Source organism: Temnothorax americanus, unplaced genomic scaffold (assembly GCF_048541705.1).
Source record: "Temnothorax americanus isolate GAGA-0224 unplaced genomic scaffold, ASM4854170v1 Scaffold10, whole genome shotgun sequence".
Taxonomy (NCBI): domain Eukaryota; kingdom Metazoa; phylum Arthropoda; class Insecta; order Hymenoptera; family Formicidae; genus Temnothorax; species Temnothorax americanus.
The window spans coordinates 889,241-903,371 of NW_027509231.1; the positions used below are offsets into that span (position 1 = coordinate 889,241).

The following is a 14,131-nucleotide window of genomic DNA, read 5'->3' on the forward strand; positions in this document are numbered from 1 at the left end:
GAGACCTGAGACCGTGAAGTGGAGTGGTGAGAGGTGAGAACGCCATCTGCTTCGTGTGCAAAATACACGATAACGAAGCAACAATAATATGAATTTAATGAAAATGTAAAAACGTGTTGAATGTATACTTGGGCGAATCATATAAATGAGGACCTTCGCATGTTGGGCTGATTCATCGCAGTGTCGTACGTTAAGTGTTCTGGCGACACGACTAGTTTCCACGCGTGCCGGAACAAGTTAACCTGTCCGAAAATATGTTCTCGCCAAGAGACTCGGGTAATTCGGATTACGTTAGTTTAAATATACATGATAGCGGGTCGTTTGCACGGGGCACTTCGCGCAGTTTATGGAGGGTACGTATATTTTTGACGAAAAATATCGCAAACGTATTCTTTTTTTCGAATCTACGCGACTGACTTATCTTTCGGCTACTCGTCTCTCTTTCAGCAATGGAACCAGTTGTCCAGGTTCCAAAGAAATATCCTATACTTCGCAATATTCACAGTTTTACTTGTAATATTTTATCTCCTGCCTAGCGAAACCAAAGCTGGTACCTCTGACAATGAGGTAGACTATAGTAATATAGAAGTTGTACGAGAAACTGCCAAGTATGAGAAGGTACGCAACAGCGCTCATCTCGTCTCTTGAATCTGTGTACGCGACAATATCAAATCCCCTTTTATTTCGCAGGCAGTAGATGAAGTTGTTGTAGATAATGAGGAACAGGGTGCTGGACCTGGTGAAGTAATTGAAGAGCCCGAGTTTCAACCGGAAATTAATCAAGTTGACGACGATCAAATTGGCGAACCGCCACAGCCAAAGCCAAACATCCTGAAATTTAGTGGTAGATTACAACTCGTGAAATAATAGATAATTAGATTAGATTGCAACGATAAGCATAAATTTAACACTTGGGACTTTTAGGTCCGCAAAATAGTAGACAAGAAGCTGTTGTAGCCGCATTTAAGCATTCCTGGAATGGGTATAGGAAATATGCATGGGGTCACGACAATGTTAAACCGATATCAAAGAGATATCACGAATGGTTTGGCTTAGGCCTTACTATAGTTGATTCATTGGATACTATATATATAATGGGATTATATGACGGTGTGTATACGAGTTCAACTTTAAAATATCTGATATTCATTAGCAAAAAAAAAACAAGAAAGGATTTTCTTACGTAATGTTTCAGAATATGCAAGAGCAAGGAAATGGGTGGAAGAGAATTTAGTGTTTACGATGAATAGAGATGTTAATTTATTTGAAGTTACAATTAGGGTATTAGGTGGTTTACTAGCAGCGTATCATCTCTCGGGTGATATACTCTTTTTAAATAAGGCTGTAAGTATTGGGTCAGACACAATTTCAGTTTTGGTCAGTCCCGAAAAGTTCAAACGTAAATATTAATTTACCAATTTATCCACGACATCCAAGATGGATTTAGGTGATCGCATGATGCCAGCATTTTCTACCAGATCGGGTGTTCCATATTCCGATGTGAATCTCGGCACTAGAAGTGCGCACAGTCCCAAATGGGGTCCCGACAGTAGCACGAGTGAAGTTACTTCCATTCAATTAGAGTTTCGTGATCTTAGTCGTAGTACGGGGCAACTTAAATTTGAGGTAATTTTAGAATCGGAACTTTTCAGGCAGTTTATAGCGGATATCTAATACGTGATCTTTTCAGACCGCAGCGGCAAGAGTTTCCGACCATGTACATAAGTTAGACAAGCATGATGGTTTAGTCCCGATTTTTATTAATGCTAATACCGGCCAGTTTCGGGAGTACGCTACGATTACGTTAGGAGCTCGCGGTGATAGTTACTACGAATACTTATTGAAACAGTGGTTGCAAACTGGAAAAACCGTAGACTAGTTAGTATATTTCTGAAGTTATAATCTGAAACTATAATCGTATGGAATAAGTCTTTAAAGAGGTCTGTATCATTTTTAGCCTACGCGACGATTACTTGTCAGGCATTGCCGGCACGCAAAAGCATCTCGTTAAACGTACTGCGGTCAATAGATATCTATTCATCGCCGAATTGGTCGGCGCGAATAAAGAAATTAAACCGAAAATGGTAAATAGTTTAAATATGAAAGTAGTTTAAAACCAGTATGTTGCACAAGTTTGGAAATGTGCAAATTTATATTGTAGGATCATCTCACGTGCTACTTAGGAGGTACTTTAGCGTTAGGTGTGCATCATGGATTGCCGCCGGAGCATAATGCTCTTGCGGAAGAACTTGTTAGGACTTGTTATCAAACGTATGCGATCCAGCCAACGTTTCTCGCACCTGAAATCACATATTTTAATATACAAGTAAGTTCGAAAAATTAATCTCAACTCGAATAGAACGAAAGATCGATTTAATGATCGACGGTGACAACGTCAAAAATTCATAATTACCGTTTTATGGTTCTGTAGAAAATGGAGGGTGAAAATCAAATGGATATGTATGTAAAAACGAACGATGCTCATAACTTATTGAGGCCCGAGTTAATTGAGAGTCTATTTTACATGTGGTATTTTACGGGGAATAAAACGTATCAAGATTGGGGTTGGCAAATATTTCAGGTGAGTGTTATTCTTCTCCCCCGAATTTCATTGTGCAACGTAACTAACGTAACGCGTCTCGGCAGGCTTTCGAGAATTATACCAAAGTCGAAGCTGGCTACACAAGTATCGGTAACGTCCGGAGCATTCAACACACTCGCCAGCAAGATATGACGGAAAGTTTCTGGTTCGCCGAAACTTTGAAATATTTGTATTTGTTATTTGATGATACTAGACAATTGATAGATTTGGATAGGTGGGTATTCAATTCGGAGGGTCACCCGTTACCTATATACGAATCGTAACGCGGTAGAAACAAAATTGTGTATACAGCGAGTTCTGAATTTTTCGCACTTATTTCGTAAAATTATTTTTAAATGCCCAATTATCCTAATTATCGTAATCTTTCTCTAATGAAACTTCCCGAGCTCTCGCATTTCTTACATTAATTGTGGGATTCTTTCCTAAAAGAAGTCATTAATTTATGAAGTCAAACAATAGTCAATTTCTGCTGTTCTGAAATCATGGAAACCGAATATTCTCTCTAAAATTTCTCTTTAGTTTTTATTCTAGTGATATGGAAATGTTTCATTCGTTTCCACTTTATAAATTGCCATGCGATTAAACATGTGACAATTATGAGTAATAAAGGAGAGTGGAAGAAGAAGTTAGTAGTTTAGTTTAGAAGAAAACAATTCAATAGAGGGGAAAAGTGGAAATTGATTCTAAAGATTACAAGTAACTACAGATTAACTTGCTTTATCATTGGCGAAAAACGATTTCAAATAATAAACAAGTATGCAACACTAGCTGCGCCTACCAAAGTATCCAACCTGCCTAAAATGTCGAATCAATAATAGATGCTGTTAGGATTTTAAATTGTCAATTACCGCACATTTGAGAATATATGTAACTGTTGACTTTTTTCTTATAATAAGACTCTTAGCACCTATTGTACTTACCTGTTTTTCGAAATTTTAATTTTGCAATTTTAGTTGTGTGTAACGTCATTTTTAGAAGATACGTATCCACGATACATTTAAAAAATGAATATTATTTAATATTACCTTTACATTAAATTCATACGTTGTAATATTACAAAAACTAATCTAGTCCTCATCTATGAATAAATTTGAATAAATTACACACTATGCTTGCAGTCTCCGATTATTATCAAAATATAAATATTTATATAATATTTATATTTATATATATATATATATATAAATATTTATATGAAATATTATGGGTGTCTTTGCGATTCCTACGCCATTGAAACGGCGCGGCAATGATTAAATCGCAATTTTAACAGAATTATGGTATTATAGAATAAATATAAAAAAATATTGCGCCAAAAATATTTAAATCATCTACAAATTGTGTTTTTAATGATTTTATCCGCGTGTAATAATATTTTGAGAAATTGTAACATATACATATTACGGAGAATAATAGAAATAGATTAAATACGCAAGATTGTAAAACAGAATTTCGATTTAATCAACTGCGCTATCGAAATACTGCTACCTACTACTTTTAGTTGCCCTGACACATTAAAGGAAAACAAAAGACTTCTCGGATTATTTTTCATTTATACATATAATAATATATCTTCGTTTATATAATAAACATTTTTATATCAATGTGTGTGTGTCGGAAATTTGATATTATTTATGTTACTTTTGTTTCCAAAAGGAGAATACGCATCTATGCCTTTTATAAGACTGCAAGTCTGTTTTTTATCTCGTAAATTTACAAAATTATGAATATAAATGTCTAAATGATTGTCGCGGTTAATACTGTCAAAGGCGCGTTATTGACAAACGTTAACGTCAGTTTGTTAGGAAGACATGTAACGCCGCGGTATAAAAAAATTGCTCTACAACATATTACGAGGGAATGCTTATGGACTAATAATTGACTTTTGCAATGTCTCTCAACGCGATTTTTACCACGTAATGGCAGTGAATATTTGCATAGATCGCAAGTACTTTTTCTACTGAGAAGTACGCTTTAAAATATAAATTAATTAGTTACCCATGTGCTTCTTATCAAGCGCCTTTAATCATACAGTCAATGCTCGATTAAATATGCGATAGTATAAAAAATTATGTGTATATATAATTACGAGCATCACATTCATTCGTACACATTTACTAAATTTTCTACGCGCGCCATAGAATTGTTCTATTATACTCCTCGTGTATCACAAAATATCCTAACTGCGCCCAATACTTATTGTAATGTCAGATCCTAAATTTTGCGTCGAAGAGAGGCGCCTCGAGACCTAAAATTGATCAGAGTGGTGTAGTCGCGAGACGCTACTTCTCCGGCTTATTATCTAACTAAGGACGTTGAACGATCTCAAACTATCGTGCAATCGCAGCACTGTTGTGAATAGTAAATACAATTGATCAAACAGTCGTCGTTTGGCTCGTTAGGTGATTGCTTCGTCTTCTTCTCGATACCGTTCTTCTCGATTTTCAGTTCCAATTCCGGTTTAGGTAATGTCGTCTTCACGATCGGCACCGCTTCCTCTATCGCATCGGCATCGCTGTTCAAGGTCGGTGAAACCACAGGTTTCGTTGGTTGTGACGTTACAGGAGTCATATTAATCTTCGCCAATCTTGCATCGTCCAGCACGTCGAAACCTGTTGTGGCTATCGATGCCTGTGCCAGAGATGACGGGTCCTCGCTAGAGGACATTATCACGCTGAAACAAACACGGGATACATTTTCAATGTAGTCTAATTCACGTTGCTAAGAGCTGGAAAGAAATATTCTTGAAGTTGAAAAAATTAATTCAAGACTAATTAACTTTCTTAAGTTCTGGAAAAACTAGTTGGGCCACTGTCGAAGACGCAAATATATTTTTTTTCGATTAGGAACATTTAGTATGTTAGATTTTTAGAAAACATGTTTTATTTGAATAAGCCTATTATGTAGATTCGCTTAGGCTATTAATGATAGATAAAAAGAACATCTCTTCTCGGTTAATACTTCCGGGATCCTCGGGAAGAGAACCTAGAACCTACCACCTAGTCTTCTTGCATGGGTGCGTTCGAGTCCTTTCCTCCGCGGTTAAGGTTGAATAAAATGACACTTGCTTCATATTTCGTAAGTCCAACTTTTGTTGCGTGAAATGTAATTTTATCGCAGCACTTTGTCTTTATCTTTGAAACACTATACTTCTGTCACACTCCTATGCAGTCAGCGTGATGTAACTTTTATCTAGTTCGTCTAATCTAATCGCCTTTCGCATTCTCACTGGTTCTAAACATATAAAGCAACTGCAGGAGCTCTTCTTCCTGTAGAACACCCGGGCTGTCAAATATATGCATACGATTCCACCGTCTAATAATAAACGTTCGTTGATACGCTACGTTTTTTGTGTAAACATCGTATAAATCTTCCGTCATAAAAGACTTGTTACGATTACGTATGTAATCTGTGTCACATCTGGTACATCGCTCGCGTCGATTACATCCCAATTGATCAAGTCCCGAGCACGTGGAGTGCATTAGCGGGCTGAATACCGTTGGAATTCTGTCAGCTAATAGAAGCTAATGAACGTCAACCAGATTTATGTTGCATATCGTATCGTCGATCAAAATCTAATTAATAACTGAACGTAATTGATTACTTTTGAAGAACATTTACCTCGAATCTATCCTTTCTCTTTTTCCCCGAAAAAGAGAATATTGTAAAATAAAACCCAAAGCTACTTTAAAAATATTTTATCCTCTTTGAAATGAATAGTAAAGATTTCGTTAAAAGCAATACACGTTTGCGTAATTTTTTTCATTATTAATTTCGTGTAAAAGACGTAAAATATATGTCGAGCTTACAACTCGTTCGAATTGCGCTTTTTATAAAAATACAATTAGCTACTTTTAAAAATAAATTACGCAAAGAATATATTTATAGTTTCCTTTAAAATGCAGAATGTACACGTGGCTAAACAGAAAATGGTCTTTTGACTTAGGGAAAGCGACAGAAAATTCCATGTGGCGCCGTAAAACTATAAGTTTTAGCGATACTATATTAGGGGATCCTGTCTGTACCCGCCCGACCAATTGTATTCGTCTAGGTCAAACTTGGAGAGAAAACTGCAGCTGTGCAACGAAGCAGCTGAAATATTTCGTGCGCCGATACAAATGCTATTTTGCAATGTCAATGCGCAACCTTCGTTTCTTCATGCGCAGATGACAATGGAATTACGATTACGCGCCAGGTTTTATACTAGACTGTGGCGAGGGAGCATACGTAAGAACGCGGTTTTTTGCATAATATTTTTTGAATTGCGACGATTATATTCATGAAAGAATTAAACGATATCACACACAAAACAAACAAAACTAACGTTGAAAATTATGTAGCAATAATTTATAAATTATTCAGTATTTTTAAAAATGTTTGAAGAAATATCGCGTGATATTTTAATTAATGTCTCATTGTCAGCGCATTAACATACATCGCTGATAAAACGTTTTCACGCTGCAGGAATTTCAATTATCGCTATTTTTACATAATCATTTAGAGAAGAATCAAAAGTTTAGTGTCATGATAATATAATCAATAGCGAATAACGTTAATATTTCATAAAATTTTCTAATGCCATTTTTCCTTTATTACGTTCTTCGTTTTATTAATATACGAATTTACTCTTAAAAAAAAATCTGCGAACAAAGTCAAGGTGATAATCAGTAGTGTGTGACGCGCCTACAATTACAGCTCCGCTGACAAAAATCGCGTGAATTTAATTAAGAGACTGGTATAATTAAGTCTCGACATGGAAATGAATGGGATTTTCATGAATAAAATACGAATTGTAGTAACTAGAATGCTTTTGGAATACATCGTATATATCGAATCGATACATTATACTATGCGTGCAGCACGTTTCACGAAATGCAAATAGCTATCACGGTAATCAATTCCGCAACACAATATTACACACAAGCGCGTTTTTCATTATTTTTAACAATGGGTTCCAAGTTTGTCAAGCGAACTTTGATTAATCTATGCAAATCATCTACGCAAATTGTATTATTCTTTTTTCCTGTGTGACTTGCAATTTATTCTCTAATAATTAAAATATCAACGATAAAAGTTAATTGACGATAAGTTTATCAATGATAAAAATTAATTGACTTGTAAGATAATGAATTAAATCAATAAAAAATAAATAATGAATTAATGACAGCATGATTCCATACGTGTTCCAAATCTGTGATGTCGCAGATGACCATTTTTCTGTCTAGCACACGTGTAATATTTTTTAATAATTATTATAACACTTGTCCACATCGAAATGATCGGAACTGAGCATTAAACCGCATATGTAATCGAAAATTGAATCAAAACGCTGACCGTACGAAACGCATACCGGTACTGCAAAACGAGTGCTGCAACCGTGCACCGTCAACGGTCGTCGTGAAACTGTCCGACCTGAACCCTGAGCCTGAGAACATTATCCCACCCTTGAGTGAGCTTTACACGTGTTATACGGCAGTGCCGTACCGGACATGGAGGTTCCGCACGTACGATAAAATGCCAGAGATGATCGAATCTCAGAAAAAAATTAATAAAAACTCATTCTATGAAATTTAGTTATTAACTTTTGACATTAAAGATCCATTTAAAAATAATGTTGAACGTAACAGAAAAATTGAAATTATTAGAAAAAAAAGAAATAGCTGAATACAAATTTGAAAATTGTAGCTCTTAAGCAATTTATTTCTATACTCATTTGTATCAATTATTCCATTATATTTGGTAAAGTTAAATTCGGTGAAACCACGAAAAAATAGTCATTGGAGAGAAAGTAGGTGACTCCGAAGTAGGTTCCTAACAGGAGTTTTGAAATCATTGAATCCGACCACCAGATCACATTTACGATTCCTCTCGCGGAGTATTTACAAATACCAACCTTTGTACGGTATTGATCGAAGCACGGAATTCGAAGAAAATTGTCACAGTATTCTGTCGGTCTAATAGTCTAATTGATCCTTGTTCAAAGCCATTTATCTTATCACCTATACTTGCTAAATTGTTTTAATACTTTGATTATAATAAAAATGGCATTTTTCATCTTTATTTTTTGACAGTAATTTAATATGCGCAATTACAGTCTAAATAAATAATATGAGACATATTTACATTTTTAATTATCGCAAAATAAATTAGCATAAATTTAAAAAGACTTTCAGGGCCAGAACACACATTTAATTAATTTGGTTTAATTATATAAAAATCGAAATTTTGTGACTATAAATAAAAAGTAAAGTATTTTAAAATCACCAAAAAACGGAGCATTCCTCAGAATAAATTGATTAGACGATACGATTAGGCGGTAGACTTATTGTAGATTGTACCGGGTTTTTACTCCGCCGCGCCGGCGCGAGCCCATCGTTCCTGCGAGCTACCGAAAGAATTCAACCATGCTCGACCGGGCGAACGCGTGATAGGATTACAGGATGAGTGAAGGGCATCTTAACCTACAACTCATTCACACCGAACATTCTTTTCCCTCTCGACTCGACTTACTCGTAGCTTCCATGCTGCCACAATGGATTTTTAAAGCGCATCGTTCCGCTGACACCGTTGGTGATAATGCGAGCGTTGCCACTACAAAGCTTCACTGCTTCACCGTTGCCGTTGGTACGGTCGCGATCGCCGCGATCGATGACGGATACGATCGAAACTGCACTGCTGCTGAGGCATCATCCCGAACGATCTTGCCGTCGTGCTCGTGCTCGTGCAGAAGACACGTACGCGCGCGCACGTTACGCAGGACAAGGGACCCCGAGGAGCAGCCGCGGGAATTGAAATTCGGAGCATCGGCGTAGCGTCGTTGTGAAACGCGAACGCACGAAAACGGTCCTCACGTCGATTCGTGACAATGGAAACGCGACGAATGACGTTACATGAATTCTGTCCTTGATTTTCCGCATTGTGGAAGATCGAAGTCCCGAAGGCCGAAATAGTATACAAAATAATACAGGTTTAAGAAATAATCTTTTTTCTGGAGCTCGACGAAGGAGATCCGTATTGCGAAACGCGAGAACGATCGTTGTATTGTTGTTAGGTTGTTACATAAAGCTATAGACCAAAAGTCGGACTTACGGAAAGAGGTTAGCCTCATGTTTCATCTTTTTCTTCGAGTGCATCCAGTTGCGAATGTGATGTTTCTTGCTATTAGTCTCTTTCTTCGCTTTGCCATGATGACCGCGCGACTTACCGTGACCGAACATGTTTCGCTTGACGGCTAAGGCACAGCCAAAAATCACAATGCACCGTAGTCGTATCACACTACGCGTCTAACAAACATTCGTCTCTTTAACTTCACGCCTCGTTAACGCACGTCGAGATTTTAACCCCGCCATCGCGCAACGATGCATAATCCTTCCGCGATCTTATTCCCGAGAGTCCCGAGGCGAGAACCGATCGAAAAACCACGTGAAAACTGCACGGAAATTCGCGCGATACCGACAACGAGCGGCCACAACTACCGACTAAAAACAGAGAAAGATTCAGCTTTGTGTGTCATGATACACGAGTAACTGTACAGGCATGCGATGCGAATGTGAATGTGCGTAATGCCGTATGACGTGGACGGTGAAGGATACGGGATACGGGAGAAGATTAATGTTTGCGATGATGTTTGCGTGGATTTAACACGTTGATTATACCGCTTGTATAATTAACTTTGCGATAGCCCAACGAAAGATTGCTAACGTTACGGTAAATAAATTATGATAATTTCGAAGAAATATATCACTGCAGGCGTCTTTAATTGACTTTTTATTGACGATATCATATATAGATTAGAGAAAAATACAATTGTATTATACACAGTTATATATATATTACATTGTATCTTTTAGTATCTCTAATGATAGCATTTGAAACGTTATACTGATGAAGCGATGAGTAGTGTGCACACTTACTTAATTGCTCTTATTTACAACACCGTTCGAATGACATCCTTGATCTCAATCTCGTGCGTGACGAGCAAAGATTCGATCAAGTTCTTACGTTTCGCTTGGTCGAAAATGTTTGTCTTGTGAAACACGTTTATTATTAATATTAAATGTGGATAGCGATTTTTATATCGATAAAACGTTTCGAAAGGAAATTGAATGGGATATTTTTTCAATATGGCTCACCGATGTGTCCGAACCACAATGTAGATTATCGGTTTCGACACAGAGCATATTTTAACGTACAAATTAAGCGAAGGACATTTTCGTTACTCAGCGAGCATTTCTGTGTCTTTAAATAACACGAGGACTGGAATAAATCTCGCGACTTATAAACTTTACTCGCGATAAACTTTACTTTAGAATAACGCATTTTTAAACTAGTATTTGTAAAAATGTCTAACATTCGGATTAGGTACTTGTGCCTTTACAGTTTTACAAAAAGGTTGGCATGTATAATTATAGTCACGGTCAAGGCGAACTGGTCGCTTTAGATAGAACCGTTGGATAAAATCTGTTTTGCCTCAACAGTTTGCCTCCGCTTCAGTCTTTTGACGTAAACATCTCTTGATGTACACAGCGAATCGCCAAATACTCTGATTGCGTTAAAAATGAGATAAACTACAATTTATGATGAGTATTACGAGTGTCGCTGTAAAAAGCAAGCGATTAAAAGCGAATTCGAGCGAATGCATGCTAAAAGCAAACTTACTTGAAGAGACTTTTTCTCTCGGCCTCCCAAATGGAATGTTTCTCGCTTTTCATTTTCATTTTTTTCCGCTTACAACAATCATACGACCTTTCATACTTCTCCGAAAACATACGTATCTTTTTAACTATTTAAAGCAAGAAATCACGATGCACTGCGGTTTCGTTTGTAACTATGTTTGCAACAGACAATCGTCTCTTTAAATATCTACGCGCTTTGTTGACATATAGCGAGCATTTAATCCTGCCATAATGAAAAACCTCACGCAACTTAATTTAGCTCAGAACTCGCGGAAATTGCGTAGGAATTGCGTGTAAATGATATCGGTGGACGACGAAAATCAATTACGAAGATTCACATACCGTAACGTATCAAGTACACTGCAATGTAGGTACAAATCGTTGCAATTTTACTAGCCAGACCCTCGATTATCCGTTCGGCTCGTTTCGCGCCGGGATTCCTCTGTTTCCTCTCCTCTCGCTGCCGAATATCAAATAAAGTGTTTGCGCTTCGCCGAAAGGTACCTTACGCTCCTTTCTCGGCTCACGTCGCGCCTCCTTTTTGAGACGCGCATGTAAACGTGGTCGATATGAAACCGGTTCTCAAGCAAGCGAGAGATGCGTGCGAGGATAAAAAAATTGGAACTCCTGTGCCACAACGTCTCCCGAAGAATATATCCCATACAAATTATAATAGCCGCTATTTGTTAGCGCACACGTTCGCGTGCAGAAATTCGCCGGCTTTCAGCGTGGCGAATCACCATTGCCGTTTAGCTACGCGATTCTGACAACTGATGCACTCGTTAGTCTGCATTTTAACGCGCGCTAAACTTATTTCCTTGCGTCATTTTGGCACGTGTGAGAGGATTCATTTGCGCTGCGCAAGCATTAGTTTCTCGGAAAATTCGCGCATTTGGTCGCCGAGTTAGCACGTGTCGAGTTACGCAAAGTGTCCAGAGACACATAGCACTGTCCGGGGACACATTTGAAGCTGCCCACCGAGGACGAGATATCGTCCACGTTGCACCACGGCGCCCGCGCCGCGCCGGCCCATGTGCGAATCGTACCACGAATGTCAAACAGACCGTAACAGAAAACTTTTGCATGTGCATTGTGTCCGTTAGACCTTTGGAACCGAGGTGAAGTTTCGCAGACGCTCGCTAAAAAATTATAAATTCTTTTCCATATGTATGTGTAAAAGAACGATTCGGTCAGTGAAAAATCAACAAAAAATCATATTTTTATCGAATTTTTATTCCAACTTTCGTTTCGATCATTTCCACACAGTTCTCAATTTTTTTTCTTTATTATTGCAATCAGCGAGTATTTCAATTATCTAAAGAGAAACGGAAGACAAACAAGGTTTAATCAGTAATACATTTTTTAATCATCTTCTATAGCCCTATTCCGTAACTCTAACGACAGTATCGGTATCGTTATATCGTCGTTGCGCAGTTTTTTTTTCTTTCATATAATATACCTGCGCAACGACGTCATAACGATAACGACACTGTCGTTAAGAGTTACAGAATAGGGGTCGTGTCTTTCGTCTTTCGCCGGTCAGTTCATTTACCGCTTTCCTTCGGCGAGTGACAGCGTAGGCTATATATGTACCCGGGAAGCTCGTATGTAACCTCGACATAACGAATGTAACATCACGCATGTTTGTCTCCTACACACTACACACGCATTTGTCTATTCGCAGCAGACACGCACGCAACACGCTCTCACACACTCACCTGAGCTCATGCTCGGACGTGCTCGGGGTTCCCTGCGTGTAAACATCCGCGTAGACGATTATTGTCGTTGGGTCTCCTTCTGCTCCCATCCTCCCGCCTGTCATATCGCCGGAACGAAATGATTACACCGCGCCGGCGTCTTGCACTTTGTGCCGTCACGTGGTCGGGTCGACGCGGTTCCCTCTTGTTTCAAGCTGATCGTCCTACGCGGTCGTCTGGAATTTGTCGCCGCACGGCCCACACGCGAGTGTTCCTCGCTGGACAAAGAAAGAAATTACACGTAACCGCAGACGATACGAACGCTACTTCGTTAATCCGATTGTTGCGGCGAGCGATTTCGATCGGAAGAAACGAAATCTCCATTCATCCCATGCATGATCGATAATATCGGGATGCCTTTAACCGCACGGCGCGATTTACAATTACGTAATAATACTGACTGACGACAAATTACTGTTCGAGCAGAAAAACAAGCTTACGTATGATATATAAGTATGCGCGACTAAGCTCTCGCAGCAGTCCACTCATCGACAATCTGCGAACAACTGACGACTTTCGTCTGTGCCTGCCTGCTGCCTGGCTGCCCGGAAACCCTTCTAAAACTATCTGTACAAATAACACTCTTCTTCTGACTCGACCCTTCGTTCTATGCGCTATGCGTTTCCTATTCTTTGCCGATAGGCTAATAAAATATTTGCCTCGAATCATTAGTGAAACATGTCTCAATTATTCCAACTATTTCACTATTCCAATATAGACACGTATTCAAACTAGGAAAAGATAGAGAATCTAATCAAACTAACTTTAATTTGAAATTATGGACACACACACACGAAGATACATTTTATATTTATTTTGCTGTATATGGCAACGCAAAATCGCAATGTAAATTTGATGTCACTGAAATAGATCTTAATCTGTCTCAGCGCAAGATTATATTTATCACTATCTGTAGCGCCGAAAAATAAACTGATCGAGATTAAAGTCTAGATCCCCGCGAATGTCACACAACAATCTAACACATATACAATTCGTTTTTGTCGCACTTGCGCGCATCATGCGTCACGTTTGGGGCTCGGAGAGGGTCTGTCGCTGCCCCTTCTACAGAATTCTTATGGGGTCCTTTGTTGCTTGCCGCC

The 14,131-nt window shown here is 38.4% G+C and overlaps 2 protein-coding genes and 1 pseudogene across 5 annotated transcripts; 1 reads left to right on the plus strand and 2 right to left on the minus strand.

Moving 5' to 3' along the window:
* The first annotated feature begins 43 nt into the window (after window positions 1-43).
* Alpha-man-ib (alpha-Mannosidase class I b) lies at window positions 44-3,711 on the plus strand. The gene is made up of 11 exons (XM_077408880.1): window positions 44-353; window positions 448-618; window positions 691-844; window positions 925-1,110; window positions 1,196-1,344; window positions 1,438-1,626; window positions 1,691-1,878; window positions 1,958-2,084; window positions 2,162-2,326; window positions 2,432-2,581; window positions 2,647-3,711. Exons 1-11 carry the CDS (start codon window positions 255-257, stop codon window positions 2,863-2,865), a joined length of 1,797 nt encoding a protein of 598 aa, XP_077265006.1. The 5' UTR covers window positions 44-254; the 3' UTR covers window positions 2,866-3,711.
* A 193-nt stretch (window positions 3,712-3,904) lies between these two features.
* On the minus strand, window positions 3,905-13,150 carry LOC143899120 (uncharacterized). Of its 4 annotated transcripts, none has more exons than XM_077409125.1 (2): window positions 12,993-13,150; window positions 3,905-5,273 (listed from the first exon to the last, which is right to left on the minus strand). In XM_077409125.1, the coding sequence occupies exons 1-2, from the start codon at window positions 13,094-13,096 to the stop codon at window positions 4,925-4,927; spliced, it is 453 nt and encodes a 150-aa protein (XP_077265251.1). In that variant the 5' UTR covers window positions 13,097-13,150; the 3' UTR covers window positions 3,905-4,924. The 4 variants fall into 4 exon arrangements, with proteins under 4 accessions (XP_077265251.1, XP_077265249.1, XP_077265261.1 ...); XM_077409123.1 differs by lacking the exon at window positions 12,993-13,150 and adding an exon at window positions 9,689-10,073; XM_077409135.1 differs by lacking the exon at window positions 12,993-13,150 and adding an exon at window positions 9,110-9,240.
* LOC143899168 (uncharacterized) lies at window positions 10,361-12,999 on the minus strand (annotated as a pseudogene).
* Window positions 13,151-14,131: the final 981 nt, after the last annotated feature.

Coding starts and splice junctions, on each gene's coding strand:
- LOC143899120 (XM_077409123.1), bottom strand. CDS start 9,816: ATGTTCGGTCACGGTAAGTCGCGCGGTCATCATGGCAAAGCGAAGAAA. Junction 5,274..9,688: donor CATGAGGCTAACCTCTTTCC/GTAAGTCCGACT, acceptor TGTTTGTTTCAG/CGTGATAATGTCCTCTAGCG.
- Alpha-man-ib (XM_077408880.1), top strand. CDS start 255: ATGTTCTCGCCAAGAGACTCGGGTAATTCGGATTACGTTAGTTTAAAT. Junction 2,085..2,161: donor AAGAAATTAAACCGAAAATG/GTAAATAGTTTA, acceptor TTTATATTGTAG/GATCATCTCACGTGCTACTT. Junction 2,327..2,431: donor TCACATATTTTAATATACAA/GTAAGTTCGAAA, acceptor ATGGTTCTGTAG/AAAATGGAGGGTGAAAATCA.